At 38.5% G+C, this 18,539-nt stretch overlaps 1 protein-coding gene across 1 annotated transcript in view; it reads left to right on the forward strand.

The window, feature by feature from the left end:
* The window catches only part of CUBN (cubilin), a 265,801-nt gene that overhangs the window by 168,758 nt on the left and 78,504 nt on the right, over nt 1-18,539 (forward strand). Inside the window, 9 exon segments of the mRNA NM_001003148.2 lie at nt 935-1,132; nt 5,739-5,885; nt 7,986-8,176; nt 8,337-8,520; nt 12,451-12,625; nt 13,807-13,985; nt 15,173-15,382; nt 16,017-16,157; nt 17,297-17,478. Coding sequence (NP_001003148.2) covers nt 935-1,132; nt 5,739-5,885; nt 7,986-8,176; nt 8,337-8,520; nt 12,451-12,625; nt 13,807-13,985; nt 15,173-15,382; nt 16,017-16,157; nt 17,297-17,478 — 1,607 coding nt within the window.

Genomic DNA, 18,539 nt, shown 5'->3' on the forward strand with positions numbered 1-18,539 from the left:
TCACATTTTGCATAATTATATTTACAAGAAGGGTCAAGAACAGGTAAGTCCATAGGCAAAGATAGAAAGTTGACCATTGGTTCCCATAGACCATGGTAGAGTGAAAACAGGCTACCAGTGGTAATAGGTATAAAATATATTTTGGAATGATGAAAATGTTCTTAAAAACCATCTAAAATGATGGTTACAGAACTTTGTGAATATTCTAAAATCCACTGAATTATATATTTTAAAAGGATGAGTTTATGAGATATACATACCAGTTCATTAAAGCTAATTTTAAACAAATTGAGTAAGAAATTAAGGCTCTTGTACATTTTAACAAATTGAAAATTATTTTAAAGTTGTCCAGATATAACTTACATGCTGAATAGCTATGCTGAAAAAGTAAAGATTAAATTCTAGCGGAAACATAATGATAATAATATAATCATAATAGAGTCTTTTACATGAACTAACTTATGTTTAACAAATAACAGACCCTAATCAATAAATGGACCATGTGGCAAAACTATGATGAAAAAAGCAGAATACAGTGTGTTTTTCTTACACAAAAAATAAATTAACAGAAATTGCAGCTGTGTGAGTCAGCAAGTTTAATAAAATATTTCTAGATTTCTTTGAGAACTGTTTTATTTTTTTATTTTATTTTATTTTATTTTATTTATTTATGATAGTCATACAGAGAGAGAGAGAGAGAGGCAGAGACACAGGCAGAGGGAGAAGCAGGCTCCATGCACCGGGAGCCCGACGTGGGACTCGATCCCAGGTCTCCAGGATCGCGCCCTGCCAAAGGCAGGCGCCAAACCGCTGCGCCACCCAGCGATCCCCTGAGAACTGTTTTAATTGGTTGTTTAGGTTTAGGATGGCCTAGAACATGCTAGATTCATTTCCATTGGAGGTATTTCATAACTGTTGGTGTTTCCTCTGGCAGGTGCTTGTGGTGGCTTCCTGAGGACAGGAGATGCGCCAGTCTTTCTCTTCTCCCCAGGCTGGCCAGAAAGCTACAGTAACAGCGCTGACTGTACGTGGCTTATTCAGGCCCCAGATTCTACTGTGGAACTCAACATCCTTTCCCTGGACATTGAAGCGCAGAGAACATGTGACTATGACAAACTTGTGATCAGAGACGGTGAGAAACTTTTAAACAAAACAAAAAAAACCTACCAAGTTTCAGCCCTAAAATATATTTAGTTATGTTGAATTATAATACTGCTTGTTTACTGCCTCCATCTGTTTTGTGTGGAAGTTCTCAGACGTTATGGTCAATACCAGAACTGGTGACAATTTCTAAAGAATGTGAGGAAAGTATTAAAGTATTAAATTTCCTGTAGCAAAGTCATGCACGTATGATGTCAGGGACAGCATTGCACCCCTAAGAAAAAGCACTAGCTTTGGCTTCAGTAGGAAGTAATGGTCTGAGTTTCCAGATGCTGCTGCTTCATGGAAAGTCTTTGGAGATAGATTTTGGCATTTTATACCTATGACTTTAAGATCTAAGTATGAAAAAGTATATATAGTTGCAATACATTCAATTCTCTGTGTCTTCTGAATCTCTGGGTAGACTAGTAGAATTAAGGGCAAACATTTTTCATCTTTTCCTCTATTCCCAGGTGTGGCGCTGCTATGCAATCAGTGAGGGAGAAGCATCATGCTAATATGTAACATGTACAAAATTGTGCTTCGCAATTCACATGTCTGGAGAAGAGGGCAGTCCTATCCTCTGATCAGTTTCTCATAGTGAGGTCCCCAGACGGGCAGAATCAGTGCCTCCTGGAGACTTGTTAAAAATGCAAATCTTTCAGCCCATGCCCCAGCCCTACTAAAGTAGAAACTCTCTGGATGGGGCCTAGATCTGTGGTTTTAAAAGCCTTCCAGGCAGGGCCATGTTTAGGGTGAGGAAGGTAAGACAGGATTGTGCAAACTGCAGGGTTAGAGCCTACCTTCATTTAAACCGTTCATATTTTGACCATTTGATGTTAAATATTAATTTTTAAAACATTGCACTAAAGTATTATTTATCTTGTTTTCGTCTTTGCCCCGTCCCCCCACCTTGAATGTTGCCCGTGATGTGAGTGCTTCACTAACCTGACCCTTGTTCCCCTGCCTCTAGGTGATAATGATGGTCTTTAAAGTTTGAAAACCACTACCTGCCATGATAAAGACATTGCTACCTCTCACGCCTGCCTAGACCACAGGGAACATAACTAGAAAAGTGTTAAAAGAGAACAGGTAGAGGGGAAGCTACTAGGAAGGCAGGCTCAGTGTTCTTTAGCTTCCTATTTTCTAAAAGATGTGAAAGATAAAGAATTTTCTATGAATTTCCTAATTGTTAGATTTTGGAAATTAATGAAAAATGCTTCAGGGCATTTTGTGGACCAAACATGTATTTGCTTTTGGTCCATAGGTTACTAGTATGCAAGGTCTTATCTCCCTTATCCCCTCAACCCTAGATTTTCATGGAATACAGTTAGGAAATGGGAGAGGTACTTTATTTTCCTTCTGTAGAGGCTGGAGACTAAGACTCAAATCCATCATAAGAACGAAAGGAGATGATAAATCTTAACTTTTCCCCCCTTTTCCTGTCAACCATAAGCAATTAGCACATTGCTCAGAGAAATTATCATCCTTTCACTATCAAGGTACTCCTATAGATATTAAAATTTTAAACTTTTCATATAATAAGATGAGTGTGTTCTTGCACACATATTCTGAGTGTTCAGAATCTAGTAGAAACTTTAAAAAGTATCTTTGGTAGGTAACTCCAGTGATGAAGGAAATTCACTTTCTATCAAGCTGCTTTTCATTCCACCAATAATTTTTCTTAGAAGCCTGAAGCCAGGGAGTTACTTTCTTCTTCTTCTGTGCCACCTTGCACTAAATACTAAATGGCTCCATATCTGTTTTAATTGTCTGTGAAAAAGAGACCAATATCTACTTCTTGGAGTTGTTTTGTCAGGGAACATAATAAATGCAAAATTCTCTAGCAAAAGTCCTGGCATTTTATAGATATGGAATTCAGAATTGTTTAATTTAGATTTCAGTTTACTTTGCTAGAGCTATTTCTAAAATAGTTTTCATGATGAACTCTTTATAGATTGGAGGTGTTCTTGCTGAGATGTAGAGCTTTGGGAGCTTAGCAAATTCACTTACATGCCCAAACAATAACAGTGTTTTAAATTGTAGCGTGGTGTATCCCAAAGAGATTTTTATTCACAACATAAGGAGGGGCTGAATAGGCTCATTAGCTCCTCATATGTTTCTTTACTCATTCAAGAAGTAGCTATGGGGTGCCGACTATGTGGCCGTTGGCGGGTATTTTGTTCATTTGTACAGTGATTAGTCTACATTTAGAAGACATGAAATTTCAAGTCCCACTTCAATTGTTCGTTCTTCATTCAGCCAGTGTTTTTGCTTCTGAGTAGCAGGAGCATATCACATTCTGAAACAAATATCTAAAACCAGTGACCACAAGCAATAATACTTTCAGGCCACTTGTACAATTGGTCAGTCATCACAGGCCTTCAGCTCATGGCCCTTGGTTCCCGGCTAGCTGTGACATCCCTGGGTTATCCCCAGAGAGGGCCCTGTAGCCTTCGTGGGAGACTTGAGTCACTCTCCCACCTGCTTATTCATTTTACAGGATTGTGATGATTCACTACTGAATCAGTTTTTTCTAGACCATGTACCAATAAATTTTATATACCGAAGATTCCCCCAAATTGAGGTCCTGTGAAACTGCATTGGCCCTAGAAAAAGTTTTAAAAAAAAAGCAGAGAAAATGGGGGGAAAGCAAAATAATAATTGTGTCCGTGAATCAGTAATCCTTTTATCTATTTACAGATATAAAACATACTTTCTTTGTGATCCTAGAGAAATCACTTAATAACATAGTTTGAACATCTGGAGCTACTTCTCAAGGGTTTTAAATCCTTGTTGACTTCTATATTCTGTGCCTTTGGGCAAGTTATATATCTTCCCTAAGACTATTTCCAGCTTACAAAATTGGGGTGATAAAAAACCTGAGTCTAGTATTTTTACTAGTAGCTAGTAGCATTACTGTGAAGATACAGTCTGATGTTACATGTAAAGCACTCAAAGTGGTAATAATAATTGCTCGATAAATATCAGCTACTGGTAATCCTGGACCTCAGTTTCCACATCTCTAAAATGAGGAGTTTGGACTAGAAAGAGAATCACCAGACTACCCTATACTCCTGGTTCTTTACCTTTGATTTTCCCCTCTCCTTAAAGATCAGGTTCATCCCTGCTACAATCCATATGGTGAAGTTATAGAAGATCCTAGAAATGCCTCAGTATTTATTATAGATACTGAGGGGAGAAACAAACCATGTTGTGATTATTGGGTTATCTCCCAACTCATCAGTTAGGTAGTCAATAAGTAATTATTTAGAGATAAGCATTGTCTAATCAGACAGTCTGACGTGGAGTTTAGAAAAGAAATAAAAATCAGTAGACCCTACCTGGTCTCACTAATAGAGAAAATATGCACCTATGATATAATAAGAATATGTAATAAACTTCAAAATTTTGTGATATAGACAATTAGAAAATAAGTAAAAAAAAAAAAACAATTTGCAGTGAAATGTGTAGCAAAATTGCACGGCAAAGATAACAAGAGGAAAAGGAGTTACAGAGAGAAACTTTTGAATTGTAAAAAAACAAAAATTTCCAGAGGTCAGAAAAAACACCTTTCTAGCATCTCCTATTTATAGCTATGCCATTGCATTTGTCATCCCAGACAATACCTTATTCTCTGGAGTAGGTATTAATGAGTGAGTTTTAGTAGTGGTCGGCGTCAAAGGGATTCACTTTGCTGGTTGCATTAAAGGGGCAAATTTCCTCATGTCTCATATTCTATTTTTGGTTTTTATAAGCTTGAAGTTTATTAATTATTTTCCTTAGAAGGAGAAAAAAAACATGCATTTTATCAGACAAGGAATCCAAATATTTTATAATGTTCTTTTGCTCCATTCTGGCTTTGATTGCGGCTTTGTTCCAAGTTGCTTATATTCAAGAGCAGTAAAAAGGAAGAAGAACCATGAGGTGACACAGTCATCCTTTGCATCTCTCCCTGGAGGGCACACTTACTGAAACTGTCTTTTTTCATCCTTCACACAGGTGGACATAAGTGTGTTCTTTTAATAGTAAAAAAGAATAAACAGCATCAAACAAATTAAAAGTCTTAAAAACCCACAAAAAAACCACAGTCACAACTTAAAAACCCTCTGCATACACAAGTTGCACACGTCTTGGCAAATGACCTTACAACATTAGCATAGGATCTGAGGCTAAAGAACCAATCTTTCTTCTGCTTTAGACATCTGACCTTCAGCGATCAGAGTAATTTAGCTGAGTCTCTAACATACACTTCGGCACTGCTCCTCCATCACTTCCCAACCCCCATATACTCTGATTTTGAGTTTTAGTGCCAGGAAGAACTGTTACCCAATTTTGAGGAAGACAGTGGGGACTGTCAAAGGAGACTTTAACATCAAGAGTAAGGAAAAAGTAGGCAGCGTGATTAGGAGCTGGAGCCAGAAGCCAGAATGATGTAACCCCTGGAGTGTCCTTGTATTTGAGAATCTCATTATCTCCTAGGAATGGTGATATCCTGAAAAAAACATATAAGCTGCTTTGTCTGGGTTGCAAATGATGGTGGAGGAAACTCTGAAGAGAGTGTATTTTCCTGCTGACATTTCCTTTCTTTGGCATAGGAGATAGCAACCTGGCCCCACAGCTAGCAGTTCTCTGTGGCAGAGAGATCCCTGGACCCATCCGGTCTACTGGAGAGTACATGTTAATCCGGTTCACCTCAGACTTCAGCATAACCGGAGCCGGTTTTAATGCATCCTTTCACAAAAGTAATATGTTTTGGGTTTCTTTTTTTCTTTTCTTTTTTTTAATGTCATGTCATATCACCTCTCTTTCTCTCATTCTTTCCCTAATATACTCTGCTTATTTTTCACGTGAGTCTTTGTTCTGCCTCTGGATGGCTATCCTTATGTCAGGTACTGATTCTGATCCAAAACACTGTGGCTGAGTTGTACAAAAGGATTACCTGGCTTTGGGTCTCTGGGTGGGGTAGATGCCCCCACCCAGAGAGGTGTATTCATGGTGTGTTCTCAGTTCATGCATATGACTGAGATCCTTAAAACAATTTTTCGGCCTAGTTGAGGGTTTCAGTTAGAACAGAACTGGATAGCACTTATCCATAACACATCAAAGGGACAATAAGTCAGAGTAAGCTTCAGTCTAAGAAATAAACAAAGTAATACAGAAGATATCTTCAGAAATCTCTTGAATCATTCATTTGAGGGTTGGCAGGAAGAGTTTGTTTCTCTTGAAATATGAGTTTGATGAGTCAGAATGTGCACAATATGTGGGAAGGATTATGTGCAGTATGATCAAGATGTTCAAAATTTGATAAAACAGGGAGTCCAATAGTAACTTTAAAGCCAAACCCGGATTAAAATGAAAGAAGTAGTCCGTGGAATATGGGACATTTAAAGATTCTCATGCTTTTAACCAAAAAGCATAATTTTGAAGTAGACTCTCACTATAGACATTAAAAATTTATTTAATACTTCCTGCACTACTATATATATCTTGTATGGAGTAGGGAGCAATGGAAGATAAATTATCTTCTTCATGCTCAGGGAGGTGGGCTGAATAGTGGTTGAAGATAATGGGGTTTGATGTGAGACAGACCTAAGATAAATTTCCACCTGTGAGTTAAATAGTTGAGTGAACTTGCTGCACTTCCTCGTTGAGCCTGCTCCCTCCATCCTCTCTCTTCTCCCAGTCTTTCTCTCTCTGTCTCTGTCTCTCTCGTACATGTGTACCACAGATGGATGTGTGCACGTATATATGTATATGTGTGGTGTGTGTGTGTGTGTGTGTGTGTGCACACTCCTACATGCTGGGCAGCTGCATGTCTAGAAGGTATTTCCATTTTTACATGTGAAACTTGAACTCTTGCTTCCCACTCCCTTCCACCCTCCATACCTGTTTATTCCATACTCTTTACAATCTTAATAAATGGAAAGTACATTCTTTATAGTTGCTGAAGCCAAAACTCTTGACATCATTCTTGTTCCTTCTCTTTCTTTCACCCTACCGCCTAACCCTACCTCCTGACCATCAACAGATCACATGATTCTACCTTCCCAATACATCTAGACCCCAACCATCCCAAGCCCAGGCCCTATCCTCTCTCCCTGGACTCTGGTAGCCACTTCCTTATTGGACACCCTGCTTGTGCTTTTCCCTGCCCGCCCCCCTTACAGTCTAGGTATTGCAGACAGAATTATGCTTTTAAAATCTAAGTCAGATAGTACCATTCTGATGATCAAAATCCTTGAATATCTTCCTCTTACTTAAAATAAGTCCTTTCAGTTTCCTGCATGACCTAGCCCTGATCCCTTTGGGAATACTCACTGTGCCTCATTAACTCTGACTTACACTCAAGCCTTTACACCAAGTGCTTTCTGAACTGGAACGCTCTTCTCTCACAAAGCCATATGGCTTGATCTCTCATTTCTTCAGGTCTCTGTTCAGGTGGTACTGTAACAACGTGGCCTTCTCTAGCTTTCCCAGACAATACTATACCATTCTCCCTCTCTGCATTCACTTTTCCTCATAGAACTTATCCTCATCCCACTTATTATATATATGTTAATTTTTGTCTTACTCATCTCTAAAGTAAGCTTCTGAAAGTAAGTAATTTGTCTCTATTGCTTATTTGTATATCCCGATCTTAGGAAAAACCACAAAATGAGTACCCTTGTCATGTATGTTCAACAAATGCTCCTTGGGATAATCATTCTGATACTTTGGTCCCAGTTAGTTTCAAACCACATTTCAATTGCCTACACTTTAAAAATCCCCAAGAAAAACAGGAAAGCATAAAAATCCCATCGTAAATGTCACATAAATAGTTATCTTTGTTTCTTCTTGGAAAGGTTGTGGTGGATATTTACATGCAGACAGAGGGATTATCACATCTCCTCAGTATCCAGAGACCTACAGTCCCAACCTCAACTGCTCTTGGCACGTCCTGGTTCAGAGTGGTCTGACCATTGCTGTGCATTTTGAACAGCCCTTCCAGATTCCAAGTGGAGATTCTTCTTGCAGCCAGGGAGATTACTTGGTGGTAGGTGATGCTTGCTATGTTTATGATTATTATCTTTGCAGACTTCATTCAAAAAAATGAAATGATGATTCTTTTCTCCTGGGACATAAATTGATATGAATTGACTGCTCCATCTCTCTCAGTATGAAGGAATTTATGCAATTTTAATTCATGTTCCTAGCTGAAAAATGGACCTGATATCTATTCTCCACCCTTGGGACCCTATGGAAGAAATGGTCATTTTTGTGGCAGTCGTCCTTCATCCACTCTGTTCACCTCAGATAACCAAATGTTTGTTCAGTTTATTTCTGATGGTAGTAATGGAGGGCAAGGATTTAAGATCAAATATGAGGCAAAGAGTTTAGGTAAGTATTTTCACAGAGAATAATGCCTGTACTTTTCCTGCAGTTGCTTGATCTTCCTTGTTTAAATAGATGTGAGGAAAAAATATATAAAGTTTTCTTTTGTAAACTCAGAGTAATAACAAGAATAGCTGCCTGTTTTCAGATACTTACTATATGCTCGATACATTCATTATCTCATCATGACTGCTTTTTAAGGAAGGCAACATTCCCATTCTACAGATAAGTAAAATGAGGCATGGATTTTTCCAAGTCTACTTAATCAAGAGAATGAACAAAGTAAAATTCTCCATGACTATAAATTAAACTGGTCTTAAGGATACCCTGAAATTTCTTAGTCCTTTCTGCTATAAAATGTCTAATTATAAGTTATATTCCATAATGGAAACATCACAAGAATGATAATCACATTGTTTTATAATCATTTGTATGCTTTCGTTTAAAATGAACACATATTCCTCTGATTCTGTTATTACCCCTTTAATTATATATTACAGTGGTGATCTTTACTTAATTACTCTTACTTGATTACACTTGATTATAATTATATTTAATTCTACCATAATGACTTAATTTGTGACATTTATTTTTGTATAATGTTTAATTGAATAAATAAGTAAATAAGCATAGTTTCAAAAGAGAAAGTAATAGAAAATAAATCTTTGCTTTTCCCCCAAATTAGGTAATATAGATTTCAGGATAATCATATGACCTCAACTCAGATTCTTAGTATATTTAAAAAATATGTTAATCTAAATAAAACCATATATTGTATATTCTCCAAAATATGAGATTTTCAAATGTCAGCATAATTTCTTTATCTTGGAAGAGGAGAAGAAATAAGGGTCTACCAGATGACACAGAAAATCATCTAATAATTTAAGTAGGTTCCATGATTATAGGGAATGTACTTCTGCTACTTCCTGCTACATACAGCTCTGGCACTTAGAAGGAACCTTGAGACAGCTCTATGGATACCAGCACCATTACTTTATAGGTTGAGAGTTTGTGATCCCTCTCTATCTCTGTGCTGAACTCAGCTGCTGAATCCTGTGTGGGCCGAACTTCACCTGGCACTGAAGAGTAGGCTTTGTAGAGTAACAGTGCCTTGTGTCTAGTGAGTAGACTTCAGTCCATCCCAGAGAACTCTACTTTCCCATAATGGAGTCTTGAGTTAGTCTTAAACTACTACCTTTTTTTAAATTACCTTTTTAAAGTCAGTATTTATGGTAATTCAGATACACTAAAGGTTTGTTTGTTGGTTTTTTTAGAGCAATATATTTTTTAAGATTTCATTTATTTACTAGGGAAAGAGAGAGAGAGCATGAATGGTGGGGAAGGGCAGAGGGAGAGGGAGAAGCAGACTCCCCACAGAGCAGAGAGCCTGATGCAGGGATCTATTCCAGGACCCTGAGATCATGTCCTGAGCTGATCAGATGCTTAGCCTACTGAGCCACCCAGGCAACCTCTAAGGGTTTATTTGTAAATGTTATGACTCTTTTATTCCTTTGGGGACCCTCTTTTTGTGTAAGGCCATTACCTCCTCCCCATCTTTCTGCCTTTACTATTAGACTCCAAATGCTTTTGATATCAAAACCTCTTGTCCATTGGTAGATGAGTGGATAAAGAAGATGTATATATATATATATATGTATATACATACACACACACACACAATGGAGTGTTATTCAGCCTTGAAAACAGAATGAAATCTTGCCATTTGTGACAACATGGATGGACCTAGAGATTTTTCTGCTAAGGGAAATAAGCCTGTCATAGAAAGACAAGTACCATGTGATTTCACTTATATTTCGAATCTAAACAAACAGACAGACTCTTAAATATAAAGAATAAACTGGTGGCTGCCAGAGGGGAGGTGGGGGGGAGAATGGGTGAAAATCGGTAATAGAGATACAGAGGTACAAACTTCCAGTTTCTGGGAAACACCTGGAAAGAGGTACCCAGGGACCAAAGGAGGAATGGTGTGAGAGATCAAAGGAGAAGGAGAGCTCAGTGTCCAAGCAGCTGGATAACAGAAATGGAAAAAAGAGAGAGACATAATCAACCAGGTTAAATGCTGTGGATGTAAAATAAAAAGATGCTTGAGTCCACAACTGTGAGGGAACAAGAGTGCTTTGATGGGGCTGCAAAGTGAAGGGGGAAGGAGGAGAGAGGGCGGTGAGAACAGAGAAAATGACTGTTGCTGACTTGGGCATGTAAGGTGTGGAAAGGTAAAAGGAGCAAGGGGCGGGGAGGGGAGTGGACAGGGAGGGAGAGAGCCAGTGAGCACAGGGTAAGGGGAACTGAGGAGAGAGTGGAGTGGGAGACCAACCCGATCTACAGGAAGACAGTGTGCAAGGGGACGATAAAGGAGGCAGAGATGCAGATAAATTTCTTAAGGGTGGTAATAGGTTGAGGGAGTGTTCTCACCTGATTTCTTCCATCACGATCTAAAGGAGAGCTCCAAGTAGCTGCTGAGGCTCAAGAATGAGTGGGGAAAATAAGGATTGAGGGCATAGCTGTGATATTTGGTGAGAAAGCAGGGTTGCTCCGCAGTGTTGAGAGTGGGGAGCATGCATTTGGAGGCATTGATTTTGACACATGGTTTGAATTGCAGGCAGTGGTGAAAATAGATTTTTTCCAAGCTGAGTCTAAAAGAAAGGCCAAGAGCAAGGGGGTGGAAGGCAGTCAGAAGATTCTGCAGTTTAGGGGTTTAGAGACGGGAAGAATTCTGGGTGATGGCAAAATTCAGGAGAGGACCAAACCTGAGTGAATGACAGCAAAAATAAATGTGAGTGGAGTTCAGCAGATTCACATATCTGTGAAACTAACTTACCAGGTTAATTTCATCGCTATTGTAAGTACCTAGTTTACTCTGGCCTGGATTGTTTGCTGAGATTGCCAGAAAAAGTTCATTAGTAAAAAGAAAGTATTTTTACATACTTTGGTTTTTTAGAAAAGAGGTTTAAAAAGCTCATTTATCTTCTTCCAGAAACTGGCTAAAAAATCCTCTCATGCCAGTCATCTCTTGCTCTTCAAATGCATCTGAATCCTGAAGGAACATAATGAGTGAATGCCCACAGAGTTGTGCAAATATATATCTGCTTCATCTTTTAAACTTCAAGATCCCAGCTCTGTGTCTTTCTATTCAACTGCCCTGTCAGTGGGGAATTATAAGCCTTACTGTATTCATGTGCTTGTCTACGTGGAGAATGTGTATTAATGCTTCCATCATGTTCCACTGCATGCACTGTGCACCATAAGCATTTTGTTGGCTTTAAGGAAAAGAGAAATCTTCTAAGAGAATTTGCGGTTGAGCAAAGTAAGAAGTGGCACATTCGGTAGCTCCCCCAATAGCAAATCCAGAATCTATTTGCTTAAAAAGAGAAGGAGAATAAATCCAGATGAAAGGAAATTGAGATTGGAAATACAGATAAAGAGACTTTAAAAAATAACAGTGGGAAGTCTAGACGTTATGCTGTGCTCACCACAGGTGTAGCCACCATCTGCTCCATACAAGGCTCTTACAATACAGTTGGCTGTACTTCCTATGCTGTACCTTTTATCTCGATGGCTCATTCAATCCTTGACTGGAAGCCTGGACCTCCCACTTCCCTTCACCCATCTGGCTCATCCCCCCCACAGCCCTCTCCTTTGGCAACCTCTGGTTTGTTCTCTGTATTTATTTATGGGTCTGTCTCTGCTTTTTGTGTGTTTGTTTGTGTTTTTTAGATTCCACATATAAGTGAAATCATGTCGATGTATCAAATCACTATGTTGTACACCTAAAACTAATGTGACATTGTCAACTATGTCTCAGTTAAAAACAACAACAACAACATAAGACATAAGACAGCGCAAAAAAAAAAAAAAATAGTGGCATTGCATCCTCTTTTCCAGACTGTTGATTGATTGAATTGTGTTTCTCAATAGCCTGTGGGGGCAATATCTACATCCATGATGTGAATTCTGCGGGATATGTGACCTCCCCTGGCCACCCTAACAATTACCCCCAGCATGCTGATTGTAATTGGCTCATAGCTGCTCCTCCTGGAAAGCTCATAAGGGTGCAGTTTGAAGATCAATTCAATATTGAAGAAACACCCAAGTAGGTCACCTCCATATTTCACTTTTCTCCTACTCAGAGTTAATATTCTTTAGCTGTTATTTTGAGAATAATTTTTTTCTCTGCTTTTTTCAGCATAGGAAATCCAGGAATGGGGAAGGGACATGCATTACACCTAGAGTCTGAAAACATTGCCCACTAGCCACTCTCTTATGAGCTTAGCAGATTATGTACACAGTTGCTGGCCCTCCTGACACCACACACATCCTCCAAGAGACAATGAGGATGGCTGTTTGAGATTTATGTTATCCGCTCTTCCCCTCACAGGAAAAATATAGTGTCTCTGGTAGATGAATATTTTCCCAGGCTCATACTCAATGTCATAAATAATAAAATATCTGTTTAACAAATGGAAATTCGTGTTACGTGACACTAGATCACCAGTGTCTGAGAAAGGACTAAAGCAAGTACAGGACAATTTCCCAGTCTGTCTTTAATGAGAATTCTTAAGGGATTACAAACCAGGGAGTAAGTCTTACTGTTGAACACAAAGAGAATAACTACAATGACAGGAAAAAACAGAACAACACCTGAATTTTTCTTTGTTTAACAAAAGTATGTATGCATTTGCAAGAATATGTGTATGGTACAAAATTCAGGTACAAGAACTTTTCCTGTTTATGGGCACCTCATATAATGCCGCTGTGCCACTCAGTAAGTATTAATTGGCTGATTGACTTTCTTCAGAAATATTGGGTAAATACTTACACACTTTATGGACACAGAAAATTCCTGCGTAGACTTTCCATTAGCCTGGGTGGCAGAGCTGTCAAGAGAGTTTGTCCTTGTCATGTGAAATGTGCCCTATCATCCTGTAAGACAAAATACTTGTTTTGTTTTGTTTTTAAGATTCCTAGGCATTAATTTGAGAATGACTTTTATCTTTATAAAATAAATACAAAATATAGAGGGAAGACAAGTAAACATTTTTTGATGCGGTACATGTAAAACCTGCCTTTTTGAGCTACTAACCAAAGAATGTACGATTAGAAAAATGTTATGTAGATTCTGAAGTGACACACCACTTAAAATGACTGTCATAGTGTCTTCTACAAAAATTATGATTTAATATTGCTCTTAGAGAAAGTTAGTGAAGTCTTTATTTTTAACATATGTCAAAGTGACTGACTTTATATATTAAACTAATGTTCTTTCTACTTTAGCTGTGTATCCAATTACCTTGAGTTGCGTGATGGGGTTGATTCAAATGCACCATTACTTGCCAAGCTCTGTGGGAGATCTTTGCCCAGCAGTCAGTTGTCCTCAGGAGAGGTGATGTATTTGAGGTTCCGATCTGACAACAGCTCCACTCAGGTTGGGTTCAAGATCAAGTATGCAATAGGTAACAACATTTTTTGTATTTAATAAGAAAGTTCTGACAGACTAGTTATCATAAAACTTTTAAAAATCATACCAGTTTTAGAGAAGTTTTTCTATCTGCCTAATTTTAATGATTGTCTTAGTGATAGAGATAATTAGGGGACGTAAATGTTTAAAACCAAAGTCATTTATCAATTTAAAATTTTATTTTGGTTTCCATTTCAAACCACTCTTTTTAATAAACCTGAATATTTTGTATTTTCCTGACTTGTTTGTGAAAATGTATTCAATTAAATTTTTGTTTCTTTCTCTTATCATGAAATCTCTATAGTATCACCTTAACTGGTAAAAGTGTTTACTATTCAAATACAATCAAATAACTATATTTAGAACAGTAACTTTGAACTCATCATTAGTGGATAATGTTTTTCCCCTAAGTCTCTAATGCCAAGTCAGTCACTAGATAAGAACAAGTATGTCTCCTTAGTGCTTTGACTTCCTTACTTTAAAAAATGAGCAATACACATGCATACTGAAGATTTATTGTATTATGGCCATAATTACATAGAATCTAGTATCTGGTGGGTCTGAACACTGACCAAACATATTTAATATGACCAAAAAGTTGGAAAGCCTACTAGTAACAACATTAAACCTATACCATAGGTCATTTTATAGCCCAAGGCAAATTGTACATAATTCAATCTAACTATCACATCCAGCTGATAAAAAAAGAACTGAGTAGTAATTTGCCAGGCCCTGAGATACCAGTTACTGCAGTGAAATATTCATTTGATAGTTAAACCAGTAAGGGCAGGCATCGCTAATCACACACCGTACCCCTTCCAGCTGAGCAGACCCTCAGTCTTCAGAATCGCAGACACAGGGTGGTAGGCAGGCCCTATCAATCTATCAGTTGGTTCTTGGAATAAAACTTCCTTGCAACTAATAGTTCTTACATCCTGAGAGGATTAATGTGATGTTACAGAATATGCCAGTCAGTTTCCATTTCCCATTATTGGACTGGACTTGTGGTATTGTTTCTCTTTTTATCAATAGTTGATTTCAAATAAGGGGAACACTAAACATTTTCAGAATTTTTAAAATGTGAATTTATATTCAGTTGGCACCTAAAAGTTTTGAATGTGCTGGTTAATTTTTTTTTTTAAAGACAAATCCCCCGTAACAGAATATTGCTCTTTTCTGCAGCCCAGTGTGGGGGAAGAGTGACAGGGCAAAGTGGTATCATTGAAAGCAGCGGATATCCAACACTTCCATATAGAGACAACTCATTCTGTGAGTGGCATCTCAAGGGTCCCTCAGGACACTATCTCACCATCCATTTTGAAGATTTTCACCTTCAGAATTCCTCTGGCTGTGAAAAAGACTTTGTGGAGATCTGGGAAAATCATACCTCTGGTCAGTAAAATATGTCTGCTGTCTTTTGGGGGTGTTTATTTTTCTGCACTCTTATTCAGCTTCTGAAGTGTCCTTACCTCAAGAAAGGCAAAATGACATTTGTCCTTTGTATAGAAGTGCAGTCATGTCTGGGCAGTTCCAGCTTTTCTCTCCCTGGAGTCTACTCATAATCGGTGGGTATCTACAGCCCCAGGTGTAATTATATAGTTTTACCTTATAGATCACACTGAGAGAGCACTGTATTGAGAAGGCATCCTCTTCCTGTTGAGACTTTCCAGTGTCATATGCAGTTAGTTCTTTGAGGAGCATCCTGGTAGGTAAGGAGAGAGAGGGTTATGCATGAGTTGGACACTCATGACTCTGTTGCCTGGAATCATTTCTAACCAAATGAGCTCCCTCATTGTGTGAGATGTCCTTGCCCTAATTGGTTACAGCTTTTGTCACACATCTTTATATATATGAATATGTTGATTTTATTCATGTTTGCCCTGCTTTTCTTAATAGAGGTTAGCTTTTCTTTTTGGCAGAGTCTCGTCTTTTATTATTTTCTTTGTACTTGTAGAACACCTCAAGTAGAGGTGAAATAAAATCAATCACCTGGACATATACATAATTAGTTATTTGCTTCTCGCAGGAAATTTATTGGGCAGATACTGTGGAAACACCATTCCTGACAGCATAGACACTTCTAGCAATGTCGCTTTGGTCAGGTTTGTCACAGATGGTTCTGTTACTGCCTCAGGATTTAGACTACGGTTTGAATCCAGCATGGAAGGTAAGTTCACTGATTCATTAAAGAAAATTACATATAGGGAACCCTGGGTGGTGCAGCGGTTTAGCGCCTGCCTTTGGCCCAGGGCGCGATCCTGGAGACCCGGGATCGAATCCCACGTCGGGCTCCCGGTGCATGGAGCCTGCTTCTCCCTCTGCCTGTGTCTCTGCCTCTCTCTCTCTCTCTCTGTGTGACTATCATAAATAAATAAAAATTAAAAAAAAATTAAAAGAAAATTACATATATATATATATATATATATATATATATATATATATATATAAAATGTGTGTGTGTGTGTATAAATTGAGCACCTACATTGGCTAGGCACTGTGTGAGGCATTGGTGTTACAATAGTTGAAGAAAAAAAAATGACCCTTATCTTCTTGGACCTTCCACTTTAGTTGAGAGGCAGACATTAACCATATAGTCACATCAGTAAAGAAAAATCACAACTGTAATCCAGGCTACCAAAGAAAGGAACTAGTGCTTGGAAAATATTATGGGATGAGAGCTATATGCATTACATATCTTAAGAAAGCAGTCCAGGGCAGCCCCGGTAGCGCAGTGATTTAGTGCCGCCTGCAGCCCAGGGTGTGATCTTGGAGACCCAGGATCAAGTCCCACATCGGGCTCCCTGTATGGAGCCTGCTTCTCTCTCTGCCTGTGTCTCTGCCTCTCTCTCTCTCTGTGTCTCTATGAATAAATAAATAAAATCTTTAAAAAAAAGAAAGCCAGTCCAATAGCCCCACAGCCATCAGAATCAACCTTTCAAATGTCCTGACATTAGTGAAATATAGATTTTATCTGAAAAAACTGGATAATTACTCTCATCTTCTGAGTCTTCTGACTCTTGGGATTACTCTACCTATTTTTCTTTCATATTTCTTGGGCTATGATTATAACAGGACTGCCAGTGGATGAACTGTCATCCATGGAATCATGGATTAAATATTCAGTATTAGAGACAAGAAGTGAATATAAACATTCTCTGTAAGTCCTCATATGCGTATAGTGATAAATAAGAGCAATCATTTTGTCCAGTAGGATATTAAAGAAAATACTTTGGAGAACACTTCTTGTGGAAGGTATCATTTTGATTGAATTGGAAGTTTTTTTTTTTTTAATTTCTTCCCCTTCAGCATGTGGTGGGGAGCTACAGGGCCCTACTGGAACGTTTACTTCTCCCAACTACCCAAACCCAAATCCTCATGGCCGGGTCTGTGAGTGGAGGATCATGGTGCAGGAAGGAAGGAGGATCACTCTGACTTTTAACAACCTAAGGCTGGAAGCTCATCCATCCTGCTACAGTGAGCATGTGACAGTAAGTGTCTTTTGCAGTCAGGGATATTACATTCCATTGTTGAAGGAGTTTATTGACCTATAAATCATAGTCAGAAAACTAGGTCAGGAATATTCCCATCCATGCAACTGTACCTCAGGTAAATTCTAAGTATTTTAGATAGAACGGAAGCGTAGTGAACTGCCATAATATTTGTAAAACCTGTTTTAAGAGGCTATTTGTTGTCACCACATACATCAAGGTCATAGGTGAGATAAATTTTAAGAGCAAATAATCATTGTGCATGGCAAAAGTGGGTTAATGGAGAAGAGTTAAGCCCGTGGGTAGCACATAGTTGAATAGGACCAGAGTCACAGAACAAGCCATCACCAAAAGTTTTAAGCCATTGAGTGGTCCTGCAGAGTTACTGTTCTCTGCCAGTGGTGCTGAGCAACTCCTTTGGAAGAACCTGTGCTGCCCGCCCTCAGTGTTGCCAAGGTCAAGTGCTTTCGGATATGTCATCAGCATTCTTAGCTTCCCTTAGCAAAGGAAAGCAAAAAAGATCCATGAATGAGAACGAAGATCATTAACTGAAATGACAAGTATGTATAACTGGATTAATCATACATTAATATTAATATATTTCTCTACCCAACTCAACTTTTCCTCCATCCTTGTTACCTGAGTCAATAACAATTCCAAACTTCTGGGTGGTCGGGTCAAAAACATTGATTTCTGTCTTGGAGTCTTTTCTTTCACATCTTATATTACATCCATAATCAAGTCCCAGAATCTAACTACTTTAAGATGTCTTAAAAGAGATCTTTAAAGAGATCCAGAATCTAAATACTAACCACATCCACTACTATAGCCATCACCACTCACATAGTTTAGTTAGTAGCTTCCAGTTGGTCTCCCTACTCTCTCCCTTGTCTCCCTGCATTCTCCACACAGCAGCCAGGGTGATAAATGTAAATCACATCTTGCTGCTCTCCTTGAAAATCCTCTATTGGCCTCTCATCTCACTCAGAGGAAAATCCAAATCTTTACAGTAGCCCAACTGGCCCTATGGTATCCTATATGAATGACATCTGTATAATCAT

Source organism: Canis lupus, chromosome 2 (genome assembly GCF_011100685.1).
Source record: "Canis lupus familiaris isolate Mischka breed German Shepherd chromosome 2, alternate assembly UU_Cfam_GSD_1.0, whole genome shotgun sequence".
Taxonomy (NCBI): domain Eukaryota; kingdom Metazoa; phylum Chordata; class Mammalia; order Carnivora; family Canidae; genus Canis; species Canis lupus.